The sequence below is a fragment of the Garra rufa genome, chromosome 1 (genome assembly GCF_049309525.1).
Source record: "Garra rufa chromosome 1, GarRuf1.0, whole genome shotgun sequence".
Classification (NCBI taxonomy): Eukaryota; Metazoa; Chordata; class Actinopteri; order Cypriniformes; family Cyprinidae; genus Garra; species Garra rufa.
Window position 1 is genome coordinate 4,598,232 of NC_133361.1, and position 19,440 is coordinate 4,617,671.

At 43.1% G+C, this 19,440-nt stretch overlaps 1 protein-coding gene and 1 pseudogene across 1 annotated transcript in view; both read left to right on the forward strand.

Moving 5' to 3' along the window:
* Window positions 1-4,578: 4,578 nt before the first annotated feature.
* On the forward strand, window positions 4,579-9,845 carry LOC141332457 (uncharacterized; annotated as a pseudogene).
* A 1,017-nt stretch (window positions 9,846-10,862) lies between these two features.
* The window catches only part of LOC141327242 (nuclear factor 7, ovary-like), a 28,698-nt gene continuing 20,120 nt past the window's right edge, over window positions 10,863-19,440 (forward strand). The window contains exons 1-5 of the mRNA XM_073835331.1: window positions 10,863-11,366; window positions 11,534-11,629; window positions 11,799-12,029; window positions 12,107-12,129; window positions 12,211-12,329. Coding sequence (XP_073691432.1) covers window positions 10,971-11,366; window positions 11,534-11,629; window positions 11,799-12,029; window positions 12,107-12,129; window positions 12,211-12,329 — 865 coding nt within the window. The 5' untranslated portion in view covers window positions 10,863-10,970. The remainder of the gene's footprint in view (window positions 11,367-11,533; window positions 11,630-11,798; window positions 12,030-12,106; window positions 12,130-12,210; window positions 12,330-19,440) is intronic.

Consider the following 19,440-nt stretch of genomic DNA (forward strand, 5'->3'; position numbering starts at 1 on the left):
AATGTATTTTTTATTAATGAATATATGTGGCCAATACATTATAAATACGCTTTGTATACATTTTTTATATATTATTCATGTATTTTACATAATTAATAAGTGTATTTTTTATTAATAAAAAACATGTGGGCAATACATTATAAATACGCCTTGTATACATTTGTTATATATTATTATTGTATTTTAAATAATCAGTAAGTTTATTTTTTATGTATAATAAGTATATTTAAAGGTTTATGAAATATGTTTCAAATGTATTATAAGTGGTAACAAAATACATTTTTGGAAATGCTGAGATAGTATGTTAAAAGCACGTTTTAGTTCATCTTCATGGTGTCTCAAAATAGCACAGTTGAGTACACTTAGATGATCTTAAGTTTATCTTAAGGAGTACTTAAGAATAACTTTTAGTATATTAAGTACAAAATCAGTGCCCGAAAATAGAGCACTTTAAGTACATTAAGGGAAGTGCACTAAGTGTACTTAAATTGTATTTTAGCACACTTTTTTCACATTTTGAATATTCTTTTAATATATTACTATTATACTTTAAATTAGTCTTAAATATATTTATAAATGTTTAAAAATAGGGTTCAAGTGTATTTCTAGTTTTAACTAAATATATTTTTTAAAATACAGATATAGTATGTTAAAAGCACATTTTAGTTCAATTTCAGGGTGTCTCAAAATAGCACAGTTGAGTACACTTAGATGGTATTAAGTTTATCTTAACATATACTTAATACTATCTTTTAGTACATTAAGTACAAAATTAGTGTGCGAAAATAGAGCACTTTTAGTACATTACTGAAAAGTGTACTAAGTATACTTAAATAAAGTGCATTTTAGTGCACTTTTTTTTTTACCTGGGCAGCTCTATTCTACTCCAGTCACAATTAAACAAATCATGGCAAAAACCCTGTTCATTAAATTTTTTGAGATTCCTCTTACAGATTACTCGCGGTTTACATTTGGGCATCTTAGTGTTCCTTACAGCAGCAACAACACAGTGGTCACTTAAGTCATTGCAAAAAACACCAACTGCAGAGAATTTGTGCGGGACATTAGTCAAAATTAAATCAATTAAGGTGGATTTCTCATGGCACTTGAGATTTGGACGAGTGGGAGAATTAACTAACTGTGTGAAATTAACAGAATCACAAAATGACTTAAATTCATCTGAACAAGGATTCAGCCAGTCCCAGTTTAGATCACCTGCTAAAATAATTTCAGAGTAGTCCAATCTGGATAAAAGTTGCATTAGAGTCTGCAATGCAGTACTCAGGGCAGAAGGAGGCCTATAACACCCAACCACAGTAACATAAAGGCCCTTGGACAATTCCACCTTCACTGCCAGAAATTCCAGCTGCTTACTGATTGATTCAGAATAAACTAACTTCAAATTAAATTTAGATTTGACATAAATAGCAACCCCACCACCCTTCCTTGGCCTGTCAGCACGAAACACGTTATAACCAATCATTCCAATATCAGTATCAGTAATTGATTTTGTCAGCCAGGTTTCAGATAGCACAACAATATCTGCATCTGTTAAATTCACCCAAATTCTAAGCAGATCCATTTTGGGTAACAAACTACGAACATTAAGGTGAATTACACTCAAACCAGACATGGATTTCACATCAGATGGCAATGGAATACACTGCAACTCAGGGCCTGGGTTTGGCTGCACATTACCAGATAAAAGCAGCAATAACAATATTAACCATCTCTGTTTGCCATTAGTATATGAGGAATCTGTAGTGGTTTTAGAATGAGAGTCCCAGCAATGCCTGCCATCAAACACAAAATAATCATTTAAAGTCAAAAGATTTTGAAGCTGGAGTATATCTCTAGGTAGAAACCAGGCTAAGTTTAAGTCCTCTGCCAACTCTTTTGGCATTTGAGGGGAATGCACAAAGGCTGAGCGGTTGTATCCATAGACTATGTCCAAAGAGCCACAGATGTTGTAAGATGTACTCACCCCGTAAAAATCGCTTGATCTTAAATTCTGCAAGAACAATGAACAAAGCAACATTAAGAGAAGAGCCATGTTAGCAGAAGATATTGGCAAAGCCAGGAGAAGCTAGCAGGGCCTCAGGATCCAAGTAGAACCTGGAGATGTTAGCTGAGCTGCTAGCAGAACCTGGAGATGATAGCTGGGCTGCTAGGGCCTGAAGAGGCTAGCAGGGCCTCAGGATCCAAGTAGAGCCTGGAGATGGTAGCTGGGCTGCTAGCAGAGCCTGGAGATGGTAGCTGGGCTGCTAGCAGAGCCTGGAGATGGTAGCTGGGCTGCTAAGGCCTGGCTAACAGGGAGCTAGCAGGGCCTCAGGATCCAAGTAGAGCCTGGAGATGGTATCTGGGCTACTAAGGCCTAGAAAAGCTAGCAGGGCCTGAAGATGGTAGCTGGGCTGCTAACAGAGCCTGGAGATGGTAGCTGGGCTGCTAGGGCCTGGAGATGGTAGCTGGGCTGTTAGGGCCTGGAGATGGTAGCTGGGCCTGGAGATGTTAGCTGGGCTGCTAGCAGAGCCTGGAGATGGTAGCTGGGCTGCTAGGGCCTGGAGATGGTAGCTGGGCTGCTAGGGCCTGGAGATGGTAGCTGGGCCTGGAGATGTTAGCTGGGCTGCTAGCAGAGCCTGGAGATGGTAGCTGGGCTGCTACGGCCTGGAGATGTTAGCTGGGCCTGGAGATGTTAGCTGGGCTGCTAGCAGAGCCTGGAGATGGTAGCTGGGCTGCTACGGCCTGGAGATGTTAGCTGGGCCTGGAGATGTTAGCTGGGCTGCTAGCAGAGCCTGGAGATGGTAGTTGGGCTGCTAGGGCCTGGAGATGGTAGCTGGGCCTGGAGATGTTAGCTGGGCTGCTAGCAGAGCCTGGAGATGTAAGCTGGGCTGCTAGCAGAGCCTGGAGATGGTAGCTGGGCTGCTAGGGCCTGGAGATGGTAGCTGGGCCTGGAGATGTTAGCTGGGCTGCTAGCAGAGCCTGGAGATGGTAGCTGGGCTGCTACGGCCTGGAGATGTTAGCTGGGCTGCTAGCAGAGCCTGGAGATGGTAGCTGGGCTGCTAGGGCCTGGAGAGGCTAGCAGAACCTCAAAATCCAAGCAGAGCCTGTAGATGGTAGCTGGGCTGCTAAGGCCTGGAGGACTAGCAGGGCCTGAGGATTCTTGCTGGCTGTTAGCACCTGGTTAAGCTAAGTGGATTGCTGATATAGACATCTAGCCTTAGATTTAATCATTTTTCTGTAGCAAAGTAGTCCATAATCCATTGAAAATTATTTCATTTAAAAACCAAAGAGCTCAGTCATAGTATCCACTAAAAATTTACTCCAAATATGAGCACAGAAGCAAACAAATGAGTATAGACAAAGGGACAAACACACATCAGACCATACATGCCGCCATCTTGGATTTCCTTTAAAACCCGAACGCACGGATGCAATGTACTGATACATGTCTGATAGTCTCCCAGTTGTTTAAGTTAATCTAAGATGTAACCGATTGTGTTTACGTGAATACTCATCAACACGGGTAATTCGTAAATCATTTTTTGTGTATTTCTCCTTTCATGAGACGCAAAACTTACTCATGTGCTGTGTGAGAGGCGCTTAGAAAACCGGACAGAATTAAGTCCTCTTCTGCGTCGTCAAATTTATCCATATGTCTGCTCTTCTCTTACTCCCAGATATTGAGATTTTTAATGTCTAATGAGAAGTGCAGCAGAGGTATGCCAACTTCTCTTTCCGATCTCTGCAGTCAAGCTAGGCCTGTCACTCACTGTCAAACAGTTCCAAGTACTGTTAGGTCTTATGGCAGCTGCATCCAGCGTGATACCTCTTGGACTGCTGCACATGAGGCCACTACAGTGGTGGTTCAAAACCAAGAGGTTTTCCCCGAGGAGGAACCCATTCTGCAAGATCAAGGTCACGCGGTGATGCCTACGTGCCTTTGATATGTGGAAGAAACCTTCTCAAGCCGCCTCACGCTAGCGACAGATGCATCCCTCACCAGTTGGGGAGCGGTCATGAGTGGCCACTCGGCCCAAGGTCTGTGGAGCGGTCACCATCTCTTGTGGCACATAAAACGCTTAGAGTTGCTGACTGTATTCCAGGCCCTAAAACACTTTCTCTCGGACCTGAGAGACCGTCACGTGTTGATTCGCACCAACAACATGGCGGTGGTGTAATACATCAATCACCAGGGGGGTATGCGTTCACGCTCCTTGTACATTCTGGCACAACATATCTATAGCTCACTCAGAGCTGTTCATATCCCTGGATGTCTCAATGTTGGAGCAGTCATCCTGTCGAGGCAGGGGCCGAGGCCCGGGGATTGGATGCTCCACCCAGAAGTGGTGCAGCAGATTTGGAGAGTGTTTGGCCAGGCTCAGGTGGACCTCTTTGCGACTCTAGAGACATCCCAATGTCCGAGCCGAGGCTACGTCTGTACGCCTTTCCCCCAATGGCTCTGCTCCCAGGAGTTCTGGAAAAAGTATGCCGGTATGGAGTACGGCTGCTACTAGTAGCCCCGTACTGGCCGGCCCGAGTATGGTTCTCGGACATAATCGCCCTCCTCGAAGGCTCTCCATGGGAGATTTCCGTCAGGACGGACCTCCACTCCCAGGCCGGGGGCTCAATCTTTCACCCCGCGCGGAGATTTGGAAACTATGCGTGTGCCGTACTCTATGGCCTTAAATGGAAGCTGTTCACTGCATGGTGCAATCATGAGTTTCTGCAGTCTCGCTTATCCGCAGGGCTAACCCACTCCACTCTGAAGGTGTACGTGGAGGTGTTATCGGCCTACCTTGCCCCTCTTGGGTGGCCTGTCAGTGGGTAAGAACCCTTTGGTCATACGGTTCCTTTGCGGTGCACTCAGGTTGAGGCCTCGAGTGAGACCAAGGGTCCCCACGTGGGATCTTGTTGTGGTGGGCGAAGCCCTCTGTAGACCTCCATTCGAGCCTATAGAGGAGATTTCGGATCGCAATCTTACAATTAAGACTGCACTGCTGCTCGCGCTTACCTCACTAAAGAGAGTAGGAGACCTTCAGGCCCTTTCAGTGGCCCCCTCTTATATTGACTTTGCACCCGGTCTGGCCAAAGCCTTTCTTTACCCAAAAGCTGGGTATGTCCCGAAGGTCCCGACGGTCCCGACAGCAGTACCACAGCCGTCTACACTCCAGGCCTTCTACCCTCCTCCATTCATGGAGCCTGACCATCGGAAGTATAACTGTATGTGTCCAGTGCGAGCACTAGACACATCTGTCCACAGAGCTGCCATGTGGCGTAATAAAGAGCAATTGTTGGTTTGTTACTGTCCCCCTAAGAGGGGGTACCCTGCTTCAAAACCTAAGATCAGTAGATGAATCGTGGATGCCATTTCTACTGCATACGAGTCCTCTGGCCTGCCATCACCCTTGGGAGTCCAGGCTCAATCTACTGGAGGCTTGGCTGCCTCTAAAGCTCTGGCAGCAGGTGTCCCTATACAGGACATCTGCAGTGTTGCGGGCTGGTCCTCACCTTTAACATTTGTCAGGTTCTACGAGCTAGACCTGAGAGCCGCTCCAGGCTCCTCCGTCCTTGAGTGACAGACATTTGTCCCTCGTGTTCTGGCAATTTCCCCAGGCGGAGTTCTTCCAGTGTCCTGGCAGGTTCACCAGGCACTCCTTTTACCCCTCTTGCTCTGGCAGTTTCCCAGACAGAGGTGTACTACACCCCCTTGTGTCCTGGCAGTTTCCCCAGGCCGAGGTGTATTTATCTCCCTCTTGTTCTGGCGGTTCCCCAGACAGAGGTGTAATACCACTCGCGTCCTAGCAATTTCCCTAGGCAGAGACCCCTTATCCCTCGTGTGCTGGCAGTTTCCCCAGGCCGAGGTGTTTTTATCTCCTTCTTGTTCTGGCGGTTCCCCAGACAGAGGCGTAATATCACTCGCGTCCTGGCAATTTCCCTAGGCAGAGACTCTTTATCCCTCGCGTCCTGGCAATTTCCCCAGGCGGAGACTTTTCCTGTGTTCTGGCATGATTCACCAGACACAACTCTTTCCACCCTTGTCCTAGCAGATACAAGGCAGGGACTTGGACTTATGGGGGCATGGGCATCTCGTTCCCCATAGCGTTGATATGACGCAGCCGAGTTCCTGGAAGGGAACGTCTCGGGTTACGTATGTAACCCTGGTTCCCTGAGGGAACAAGACGCTGCGTCATGGACCATAATTCCTGCATTCCTGCCACGCATCGCTACATTCCTGGAAGCTGATGCCGACTTGAAACGCACGTGCTTTATACTTCCTGGTCGCTTACGTCACAACGCCGGTGATGTCACTCACTTCATTTGATTGGTTGGTATCAGTGTTGTTTTTGACAACCATCTTAGATTTAGTCTTAGTCTTAGTCTTTTGGACTAAAATGGTTATTAGTTTTAGTCAAATTTTAATCACTTCTATATGTGATACTTTTAGTCCAATTTTAGTCGACGAAAATTCAAGAAGGTTTTAGTCTAGTTTTAGTCGATGAAAAGTCAAAAAGGTTTTAGTCTAGTTTTAGTCAAAAAAAGGGGAAAAAGTAGTCTTTTAAGAAATTAATGTAGGTCAGTAAGTATTTTGCTGTTGGGTAGTGTCACTTATAAGTTCTGAAAATAGCAGATCTATAGTTCAACACAATGTGAGCTTCCGGATAGACTATTTTTACCAATAATTACAATAATGAAGGAATGTTTTAAAACATAAAAGACAAACAAGGATGGAATGCTAAAACGGCTTGCCATAGTAGTATGGCAAAGAGTGTTTAATGCTAAAACGGCTTGCCATAGCGGCAGATATTTTTCGGTTTTAATTGGCATCAGTGTTGCCAGACGTACGATAATGATCGTATTTGTACCATAATTTTTACCTCTGTACGATGTACGATCAATAATACCACAATGTATGATAATTTCAGAATTTTGTGACACCATGGTGGTCGTTGTAATTATAGAGCTTCTATTCTCAAATTCATCCCCGTTCATGGACGAAATGGGCTAAAGAAGCGAGTCCTCCGAATTCGATTAGCCACAATCAACATCGGCACGCTTACTGGTCGCAGTCGCGAGTTGGCCGATGTCCTTAAGACACGACGAGTCGACATCGCTTGCATCCAGGAAACAAGATGGAAGGGAACGAAGGCCAGAGAAATTGGCGAGGGATATAAGATAATTTACCACGGCCTGAAGACAACTCAAAATGGAGTTGCAGTGGTCATTAGCCAGCAACTAAGGGACAGTGTGGTTGAGGTCTTTAACATCTCGGACCGCCACATGTCAGTTAAGATCATCTCTGACAGGACCGCCATGCGCGTCGTCTCCTGCTATGGCTGTACTGGCTGTACTGAGGACGAGAAGGATGAATTCTGGGAAGTCCTAGACGCCCACCTCCGGACGGTGGAACCAGAGGAGCATCTTCTGATCGGTGGGGACCTAAATGGACATGTGGGTGCGAGTAGACATGGATACGAGCGGTGCCACGGAGGCCAAGGATGCGGCGCCCTCAACGACGGTGGTCGTCGTATCCTCGACTGTGCTGAGGCACATGATCTAACCATCGCCAACACCTTCTTTAAAAAGAGGCCCACACAACTCGCTACCTACATCAGCGGTGGACGGTCGACCCAGATCGATTATTGGATGCTGCGACGTCAAGACTTGAAACTTGCATTGAACGTCAAGGTGATCCCGTCCGACAATATTGGACCCCAACACCGGCCACTTATTCTTGACATTCGGATCCACCTGCAGCGGCACCGCGGACGGAAGACGGGCTCTAAGCGAGTCAAATGGTGGAAGTGGACAGAGCACAAGAACCAGCTGGCAGAGGCCCTTGGCGCCATCAAAGTCGATTCCAACCAACCGGCGGAGGTCCTCTGGAGCAAGATTAGTGCCCAAGTCCGCGAAGCTGCCACATCCTCGGAAGAACGAAGCCAGGAAGGAGATTTATCGACAAAGCCGTTTGGTGGTGGAAGGAAGAAGTCAAAGTGGCGATCAAGGCCAAGAAGATGGCCTACAAGACTTGGTTCAAGACGCGCCTGGATACAGACCTCCATCATTACAAGACCCTGAAGTCAGCAGCGAAGCGGGCAGTGGCCATCGCCAGGGCAAAGTACCTCGACGAATTATACAGCCAACTGGACACGCCGGAGGGAGCAAATAAGATCTATCGCCTAGCCAACTCTCGTCACCAGTCGATGCAACCGACCGGCCACATGGTGTACATCAAAGACGCCAATAACCAGCTCCTTCGAGATCCAACAGCCATCCTCCTACGCTGGCGTGACTACTTTTCAAAAATCACAAATGAAGAATTTCCGCACCCGCCGATACCAAGCCCTGAGCCCGTCATGGGACCGGTCCCGTCGATCACCGTAGCCGAAATGCTCACGGCTGTCAAGAAAATGAAAAATGGCAAAACGACGGGGCCGGACGACATCCCGGCTGAAGTCTGGAAGCTGATGGGATGGCGAGGCGCCGAGATACTCGCAGCACTCTTTAATCGAATAGTCGACGATAATAAGGTCCCCTTAGACTGGACGGCTAGTGTTACCGTGCCAATCTGGAAAGGCAAAGGCGATGTTAGTAAGTGTACCAATTATCGACCCATTCGACTCCTGTGTCATACAATGAAGATCTTCGAACGCATCTTGGACAGCCGACTCCGTTGTATTACTAACATCACTCCCAACCAGTGTGGATTCGTGAGAGGGTGTGGAACAACAGACGCTATCCATGCTGTTCGCCTACTCATGGAGAAGCATAGGGAGAAGAACAAGAAAGTGCACATGGCATTCCTCGACTTGGAGAAAGCTTTCGACCGAGTGCCCCATGACCTTATCTGGAGCGCCCTCCGCTCGCATCGTGTCCCAGAAGCCTATGTGAGATGGGTTCAACTCCTGTATGGGAGGGTCACCAGCGCTGTCCGCTGTCCTGTGGGAACCTCGCCAACTTTCGCAATCAACGTGGGAGTACACCAGGGTTCGGCCCTATCGCCGTTCTTGTTCATTTTGTGCATGGACGTAATTACAGGAGACATCCAGAAACCCCATCCGTGGACACTCCTTTATGCCGACGATGTGTTCCTCGCCAGTGAAGAGCGCCCAGCTCTCGAGAACCAAGTACAACAATGGAAAGAGAGGCTAGACGAGAATGGGTTGAGGCTTAACCTTGTGAAAACAGAATATATGGAGGGCGGCCTGCAATCCGACGGCACCATTAGCGTCGATGGACAAGACCTCAGGAAAGTGGAGCAGTTCAAGTATCTCGGCTCCACCCTCTCGGCAGACGGTGACATCCTCCCGGACGTCCGAGCCCGGATCAATGCGGCCTGGCTTAAGTGACACCAAGTGACGGGTGTTCTCTGCGATCGACGAATGCCCAACCGCCTTAAGGCAAAAATCTACAAAACCGTCGTTCGACCAGTGGCACTATATGGCTCGGAGTGCTGGCCTGCATCCTCAAAACACCAGCAAGCCCTTCACGTCATGGAGATGCGCATGCTTAGATGGACGCTCGGCCTGACCCGACTGGACCATGTAAGGAACAAGGATGTCAGGATGGTCCTGGATGTGGGACCGATTACTGAGAAGATGAGAGATGTGCGCCTTCGATGGTATGGCCACGTTGTGCGCAGCAAGGAGGAGTCGGTGGCCAAAAGAGCAATGTGTCTCAGTCCTAGTGGGCGACGGCTGCGAGGGCGACCAAAGAAGCGATGGATGGACCGAATCAAGGAAGATATGAAAGCAGCTAATGTCGACCCCGAGGATGCTCTTGATCGGAACAAATGGAGAGAGGCTTGCCGCACAGCAAACCCTGCATTTACGTGGGACGAACGCTAGGAAAGAAGATTCTCAAAGATCTAGTTGTGTGGATCCTACGTCCACCTTCATGATTGTGAGGAGACATGAACGTGGTGTTACGCATGTCTTTCATCCAATCTTACGTCTTCTCAACCAATCATCGTGGAGAATGACTCTCTCTCACAAGCACAAGTGTTCCTGTCCTTAGGTCAGTTGTTTCAAAACTGAGGTTGTTAGTTTAACAATAAAGTATAGAAAATGAGTGCTGAAAAGGATAAATAGCTGTAACATCTAGATTAATAGCTGTATTTTGAATGTTTGACTCGGGTAAGATAATTAGTTTAGCATTAATATAAGGTATAGAAAATGAGTGCTGAAAAGGAGAATAGCTGTAACATCTAGATAAATAGCCTTTCTTTATTTTGAACGTTTGACTCAAATACGATGATTTTCTCCCAAATACGATAATTTTGAGCTTCTGGTACGATACTTGTACATTTCCAATCTGGCAACACTGATTGGCATGCACAATAAGCAGAAATGTCATACATTTTAAATGCCTGACGGACCACCCACTAACATTTTCGTCTATTCTCGTCTCGTATCATCTGTCTCTGTTTTAGTCATCAACGAGCCACTTTTATCTCGTCAACATCTCGTTATCGTCATGGAAAAAATTGGCGTCAACGAAATGATTTCGTCATCGTCATCGTTGACGAAAACAACACTGGTTGGTAGACTACGTTCAGAGAGAGGCTCGCCAATGGCGTTCCCCATAGCGTTGATGACGCAGCGTCTCGTTCCCTCAGGGAACCAGGGTTACGTAACCCAAGACGTTTTTCTGGTTTATCAAAGGGAGTAAAGGTTTATGATCTGTGAGTAATATGAAGGATCATAAACTCCTCCCTCTTACAGCTCTTACCAGGAAGAGACTGATGTGTTCTTTCTCCTTTCTTCTGTTACACTGACTCTCTTCTCTACTGAAAAAAAAACCCCAATAAACAACCAGCCATCAGTGAAGAACCAGGAGATACAGAAGGATTTTTGTTCAGTTTGTTTCTGAATAGATGGTAGATCTCTGTGATTCTCATGGAGATTTATATCTCAAACTGTCGTTGAGAAAGTGACAGTAAAGTTTAGATCGCTGGAGCTCAAAGAGTCAAAATGGCTTCACTATCTGAAGATGATTTTTCTTGTCCTGTATGTCAGGAAATCTTCAAGAATCCTGTTGTTTTATCATGTAGTCACAGTGTCTGTAAAGAGTGTCTTCAACAGTTCTGGAGAACCAAGAAAACTCAGGAGTGTCCCGTCTGCAGGAGAAGATCCTCAAAACAAGATCCTCCAATTAATCTTGTGTTAAAAAACTTGTGTGAGTCGTTCCTGAAGGAGAGAAATGAGAGACGTTCATCAGGTTCTGAGGAGATCTGCAGTTTACACAGTGAGAAACTCAAACTCTTCTGTCTGGAGGACAAACAGCCGGTGTGTGTAGTGTGTATTAATTCACAGAAACACGACAATCATAAATTCAGACCCATCAGTGAAGTGGTTTCATCATATAAGGTGAGAGAAATTAGTTTTAGTTAACTTCATGTTTTAAAGTCCTGTTTAAGAAGAAATCAGGATGATGGCAAATACTTTAGCACTGCATTATATGATCATATCACTGTATCGTCTTCTCTTTCACTGTAATCTGGTGTTTTATGTATTTTATTTTTGTTTAATTCTAGGAGGAACTGAATACAGCACTGAAATCATTACAGGAGAAACTGAAACACAATGAAAACATGAAAGGAGAGTTTGAGAAAACAACTGAACACATGAAGGTGAGGAAACAGAATGGAGAGTGATTTGGATTCCAGCTGTAGGATCACTATATACAGTTGTGATCTGATATATTTAATATAATGGATTAGTTGATCTCAGATGTGAATGATGTGATCGTGTCGATGTGTGTCGATGGAGACGATTGAAGTGAATGTGGTTTGATTTCAGTCTCAAGCTGAGCACACAGAGCGTCAGATTAAACAGCAGTTTGAGAAGCTTCATCAGTTTCTCAGAGATGAAGAAGAAGCTACAATCACTGCACTGAGGGAGGAAGAGGAGCAGAAGAAGCAGATGATGAAGGAGAAGCTGGAGGAGATGAACAGACACATCTTAGCTCTTTCACACACAATCAAAGACATGGAGGAGATGATGAAAGCCAGTGATGTCTGCTTTCTAAAGGTCTGATTTCAGATGATTGATTGATTGATTGATGATTGATTGAGTTGTTGATGATCAATGGTGTGTTTGTTCTGCAGGAGTTTCCAGTCTCAATGGAAAGGTGAGTGATCTGCTGGTGTCTCTGGTCTCTCTGCTTCTGATCCAAAGCCACTGCAGTTCTGACTCCTGAATGTTCTTCCAGAGTCCAGATCTCACAGCCGGATCCACAGACGCCTTCTGGAGCTTTGATTGATGTGCCACGTTACTTGGGCAACCTGCCGTTCAGAGTCTGGAAGAAGATGCAGGACATCATCCAGAACAGTGAGTCTGAAGAGTTCTCCTAAAAAAGAGTTTTCTCTTAAAACCTATTCCCAAAGCTGCTGAGACAAACTTTTACTCAGGAATAGAGAGAAGTCTTTAGTTGAGAGTAAGGGGCGGGGTTGAGCTCATTAATATGGATAATGTCAGCATGCTCATTAACTATGCACACTGTGATTGGCTGATAGGGATTTCTCCTTCAGAGATTTATTCATATAAATATTGTAGAGTATGATACTATTTTGCCAAATTCAAATAAAGGTTTTACAATAAAAATGTGTGTTTAAAAATAAAGCTACGTGTCACTAATTAAACAACTAAATGTTCAGCTAATTGTCAGCCTCTTAAATGTGTGCTTCTCGTAAACAATTCGTGGATATATGAATATCCTTTTACTAATTGTAGAATGATCATTTCTGAATGCATGCAAACATAAAAGACAACCAAACTTTATACAAGGACCCTTGCACACTGAGTCAGAATTTTTTTGTATTCATCATTCGAAAAATTTGTCACGCATCAAATTATTGCACACTAGTCACGTAGTAATTCTTCCGATACAAAAAGAAAGAAAAAAAATCAATAAAAAGTCAAATGAAAACAATACAAAATGGAATCTTCAAGCAGTGAGGATGATTTTCTTCTTAAAAAGAGAAAAAAGAAAGGACATTGGTTCCATCCAGTTATAATATAAGGAGAGGAAGGAGAGAATCCTTTTTTTGTGCACCTCCTCAAAGGATCTCTGAGATTATCCCAGCAATTTAAAGTTTAGTTAAGAACGTCAGTAAACTTTGATGCTTTGTCAGAATTACTGGAGCCACATATTATAAAGAAGACCACTAGTTTCTGTGAACTCAAGTGTACAAGGACCGTTACATGATGGCTCTAAACTGTCCAAACACCTCTCAGAATGCTTGCTATGGATGCAAAAAATGCAGAAAATGGAACCCGATCCGATTGTTTTTATGACGTCCTGGAGGCAGTATGTAAACGTGATTGACGTGAAACGTAGTATTATTTGTAGGTAGTATTTGTTGTTTTACCCGAAAAAAAAAATTGGGACAATGACCTTTCAAAAGGACAAATTTGGAGATAACTCCCAAAAGAATATACAAATATGCATGCCTATGTGTGCAAATAAATGCAGTGTGTTTATAAAACTTTTACATTCTGAGGCAGATTATCGGCAATAGCCAATTTAGGATAGTTTGGGATTTGGTCTCAGTGATTTAGGAGTCCTCTTCACTACTGATGTTTCACAGATTTAGGAGCTTAAATGCGTTGTGAAATACTCTTAGAGCAAAAATGTAGGAGTCCTATATAAATTTAGGACTGACACGGCCATTATTTTTAAGATTTTCTCCTAAATCGGCAAGTTATGAGCTCCTTTTAGCTCTAAGATGTTTTGTGAATACGGGCCCTGAGCTCTTATACACACACACTGGAAATCATGATGATGATGATGAGGCCATATTGACAGATTTCAGCATTATGAACCAGATCATCTACTGCACCAAAATCAGCAGCTCACTTTTACAAATAATCCCACAATTCAGTCTGATTCACTCTCATATGTAGTCTAAAGTCACATAAACATTATTTCCCATTTGATTATTGCTATTTATATGCTACTTTAATTAGGTTTTATTTGAATATATTTTTATTTATTTAATTTTGTAAGTGTTTTTGTAATTTGAAATAATAATAATAATAATAATAATAATAACTAGATAAAAAGTTTGTTAGCAAACTTTAAGTTGGCTTGAGAAAGCCAAGCCAGTAAGTTTTAAGTAGTTTAAAAAGCTTTTAGTTTAAAGAAAGTTTAAAGGTTTTCAGTTTGAAATAGTTTTAGTTTGATTAATAAAGTTTGAAGATAGATAGGCTAGATAGATATAAATAGTTTGAAAATAGATAGATTTATAGATATAAATAGTTAGAAGATATAAATAGTTTGAATGTGAATAGATGCTAAGGAGTTGCTATGCGGTTGCTAAGGTACACAGGGTGGTTGCTAAGGTGTTGCTATGCGGTTGCTAGCATTATTTAAGCAAGACTAGCAAGTTGTTAACATGATTTTTAGCATGACTAGCAAGTCGCTAGCATGATTTTAGCATGACTAGCAAGTCGCTAGCATGATTTTAGCACCACTAGCAAGTCGCTAGCATGATTTTAGCACGAATACCAAGTGGCTAGCATGATTTTAGCACGACTAGCAAGTCGCTAGCATGATTTTAGCATAATTTTAGCATGACTAGCAAGTCGCTAGCATGATTTTACCATGATTAACAAGTCGCTAGCATGATTTTAGCATGACTAGCAAGTCGCTAGCATGATTTTAGCATGACTACCAATTCGCTAGCATGATTTTAGCATGACTAGCAAGTCGCTAGCATGATTTTAGCATTATTTCAGCATGACTAGCAAAGTCGCTAGCATGATTCTAGCATGACTACCAAGTCCTTAGCATGATATTAGCATGACTAGCAAGTCACTAGCATGATTTTAGCAAGACTAGCAAGTCGCTAGCATTATTTAAGCAAGACTAGCAAGTCGCTAACATGATTTTTAGCATGACTAACAAGTCGCTAGCATGATTTTACCATGACTAACAAGTTGCTAGCATGATTTTAGCACGACTAGCAAGTCGCTAGCATGATTTTAGCATTATTTTAGCATAACTAGCAAGTCGCTAGCATGATTTTAGCAAGACTAGCAAGTCGCTAGCATGATTTTAGCATTATTTTAGCACGACTAGCAAGTCGCTAGCATTATTCTAGCAAGACTAGCAAGTCGCTAGCATGATTTTAGCACGACTAGCAAGTCGCTAGCATGATTTTAGCATGACTAGCAAGTCGCTAGCATGATTTTAGCATGACTAGCAAAGTCGCTAACATGATTCTAGCATGACTAGCAAGTTGTTAGCATTATATTAACATGACTAGCAAGTCACTAGCATGATTTTAGCAAGACTAGCAAGTCGCTAGCATTATTTAAGCAAGACTAGCAAGTCGCTAACATGATTTTTAGCATGACTAGCAAGTCGCTAGCATGATTTTACCATGACTAACAAGTCGCTAGGATGATTTTAGCACGACTAGCAAGTCGCTAGCATGATTTTAGCACGACTAGCAAGTCGCTAGCATAATTTTAGCATGACTAGCAAGTCATTAGCATGATTTTAGAAAGACTAGCAAGTCGCTAGCATGATTTTAAACATGACTAGCAAGTCGCTAGCATGATTTTAGCATGACTAGCAAGTCGCTAGCATGATTTTAGCACGACTAGCAAGTCGCTAGCATGATTTTAGCATTATTTTAGCATGACTAGCAAAGTCACTAGCATGATTCTAGCATGACTAGCAAGTCACTAGCATGATTTTAGCATTATTAGCAAGTCGCTAGCATGATTTTAGCAAGACTAGCAAGTCGCTAGCATGATTTTAAACATGACTAGCAAGTCGCTAGCCTGATTTTAGCATGACTAGCAAGTCGCTAGCATGATTTTAGCATTACTAGCAAGTCGCTAGCATGATTTTATCATTATTTTAGCATGACTAGCAAGTCGCTAGCATGATTTTAGCTTGACTAGCAAATCGCTAGCATGATTTTAACATTATTTTAGCACGACTAGCAAGTCGCTAGCATGATTCTAGCATGACTAGCAAGTCGCTAGCATGATTTTAGCTTGACTAGCAAGTCGCTAGCATGATTTTAGCACGACTAGCAAGTCGCTAGCATGATTTTAGCATGACTAGCAAAGTCGCTAGCATGATTTTAAACATGACTAGCAAGTCGCTAGCATGATTTTAGCAAGACTAGCAAGTCGCTAGCATGATTTTAGCACGACTAGCAAGTCGCTAGCATGATTTTAGCATTATTTTAGCATGACTAGCAAAGTCACTAGCATGATTCTAGCATGACTAGCAAGTCGCTAACATGATTTTAGCATTATTAACAAGTCGCTAGCATGATTTTAGCAAGACTAGCAAGTCGCTAGCATGATTTTAAACATGACTAGCAAGTCGCTAGCCTGATTTTAGCATTACTAGCAAGTCGCTAGCATGATTTTAGCATTACTAGCAAGTCGCTAGCATGATTTTAGCATGACTAGCAAAGTCGCTAGCATGATTTTAACATTATTTTAGCATGACTAGCAAGTCGCTAGCATGATTCTAGCATGACTAGCAAGTCGCTAGCATGATTTTACCATGACTAACAAGTCGCTAGCATGATTTTAGCACGACTAGCAAGTCGTTAGCATGATTTTAGCACGACTAGCAAGTCGCTAGCATGATTTTAGCATGACTAGCAAGTCATTAGCATGATTTTAGCAAGACTAGCAAGTCGCTAGCATGATTTTAAACATGACTAGCAAGTCGCTAGCATGATTTTAGCATGACTAGCAAGTCGCTAGCATGATTCTAGCATGACTAGCAAGTCGCTAGCATGATTTTACCATGACTAACAAGTCGCTAGCATGATTTTAGCACGACTAGCAAGTCGCTAGCATGATTTTAGCACGACTAGCAAGTCGCTAGCATGATTTTAGCATGACTAGCAAGTCATTAGCATGATTTTAGCAAGACTAGCAAGTCGCAAGCATGATTTTAAACATGACTAGCAAGTCGCTAGCATGATTTTAGCATGACTAGCAAGTCGCTAGCATGATTTTAGCACGACTAACAAGTCGCTAGCATGATTTTAGCACGACTAGCAAGTCGCTAGCATGATTTTAGCACGACTAGCAAGTCGCTAGCATGATTTTAGCATGACTAGCAAGTCATTAGCATGATTTTAGCAAGACTAGCAAGTCGCTAGCATGATTTTAAACATGACTAGCAAGTCGCTAGCATGATTTTAGCATGACTAGCAAGTCGCTAGCATGATTTTAGCACGACTAGCAAGTCGCTAGCATGATTTTAGCATTATTTTAGCATGACTAGCAAAGTCACTAGCATGATTCTAGCATGACTAGCAAGTCACTAGCATGATTTTAGCATTATTAGCAAGTCGCTAGCATGATTTTAGCAAGACTAGCAAGTCGCTAGCATGATTTTAAACATGACTAGCAAGTCGCTAGCCTGATTTTAGCATGACTAGCAAGTCGCTAGAATGATTTTAGCATTACTAGCAAGTCGCTAGCATGATTTTATCATTATTTTAGCACGACTAGCAAGTCGCTAGCATGATTCTAGCATGACTAGCAAGTCGCTAGCATGATTTTAGCTTGACTAGCAAGTCGCTAGCATGATTTTAGCACGACTAGCAAGTCGCTAGTATGATTTTAGCATGACTAGCAAAGTCGCTAGCATGATTTTAAACATGACTAGCAAGTCGCTAGCATGATTTTAGCACGACTAGCAAGTCGCTAGCATGATTTTAGCATTATTTTAGCATGACTAGCAAAGTCACTAGCATGATTCTAGCATGACTAGCAAGTCGCTAGCATGATTTTAGCATTATTAGCAAGTCGCTAGCATGATTTTAGCAAGACTGGCAAGTCGGTAGCATGATTTTAAACATGACTAGCAAGTCGCTAGCCTGATTTTAGCATGACTAGCAAGTCGCTAGCATGATTTTAGCATTACTAGCAAGTCGCTAGCATGATTTTAGCATGACTAGCAAAGTCGCTAGCATGATTTTAACATTATTTTAGCATGACTAGCAAGTCGCTAGCATGATTCTAGCATGACTAGCAAGTCGCTAGCATGATTTTACCATGACTAACAAGTCGCTAGCATGATTTTAGCACGACTAGCAAGTCGTTAGCATGATTTTAGCACGACTAGCAAGTCGCTAGCATGATTTTAGCATGACTAGCAAGTCATTAGCATGATTTTAGCAAGACTAGCAAGTCGCTAGCATGATTTTAAACATGACTAGCAAGTCGCTAGCATGATTTTAGCATGACTAGCAAGTCGCTAGCATGATTCTAGCATGACTAGCAAGTCGCTAGCATGATTTTACCATGACTAACAAGTCGCTAGCATGATTTTAGCACGACTAGCAAGTCGCTAGCATGATTTTAGCACGACTAGCAAGTCGCTAGCATGATTTTAGCATGACTAGCAAGTCATTAGCATGATTTTAGCAAGACTAGCAAGTCGCAAGCATGATTTTAAACATGACTAGCAAGTCGCTAGCATGATTTTAGCATGACTAGCAAGTCGCTAGCATGATTTTAGCACGACTAACAAGTCGCTAGCATGATTTTAGCACGACTAGCAAGTCGCTAGCATGATTTTAGCACGACTAGCAAGTCGCTAGCATGATTTTAGCATGACTAGCAAGTCATTAGCATGATTTTAGCAAGACTAGCAAGTCGCTAGCATGATTTTAAACATGACTAGCAAGTCGCTAGCATGATTTTAGCATGACTAGCAAGTCGCTAGCATGATTTTAGCACGACTAGCAAGTCGCTAGCATGATTTTAGCATTATTTTAGCATGACTAGCAAAGTCACTAGCATGATTCTAGCATGACTAGCAAGTCACTAGCATGATTTTAGCATTATTAGCAAGTCGCTAGCATGATTTTAGCAAGACTAGCAAGTCGCTAGCATGATTTTAAACATGACTAGCAAGTCGCTAGCCTGATTTTAGCATGACTAGCAAGTCGCTAGAATGATTTTAGCATTACTAGCAAGTCGCTAGCATGATTTTATCATTATTTTAGCATGACTAGCAAGTCGCTAGCATGATTTTAGCTTGACTAGCAAGTCGCTAGCATGATTTTAACATTATTTTAGCACGACTAGCAAGTCGCTAGCATGATTCTAGCATGACTAGCAAGTCGCTAGCATGATTTTAGCTTGACTAGCAAGTCGCTAGCATGATTTTAGCACGACTAGCAAGTCGCTAGTATGATTTTAGCATGACTAGCAAAGTCGCTAGCATGATTTTAAACATGACTAGCAAGTCGCTAGCATGATTTTAGCACGACTAGCAAGTCGCTAGCATGATTTTAGCATTATTTTAGCATGACTAGCAAAGTCACTAGCATGATTCTAGCATGACTAGCAAGTCGCTAGCATGATTTTAGCATTATTAGCAAGTCGCTAGCATGATTTTAGCAAGACTGGCAAGTCGGTAGCATGATTTTAAACATGACTAGCA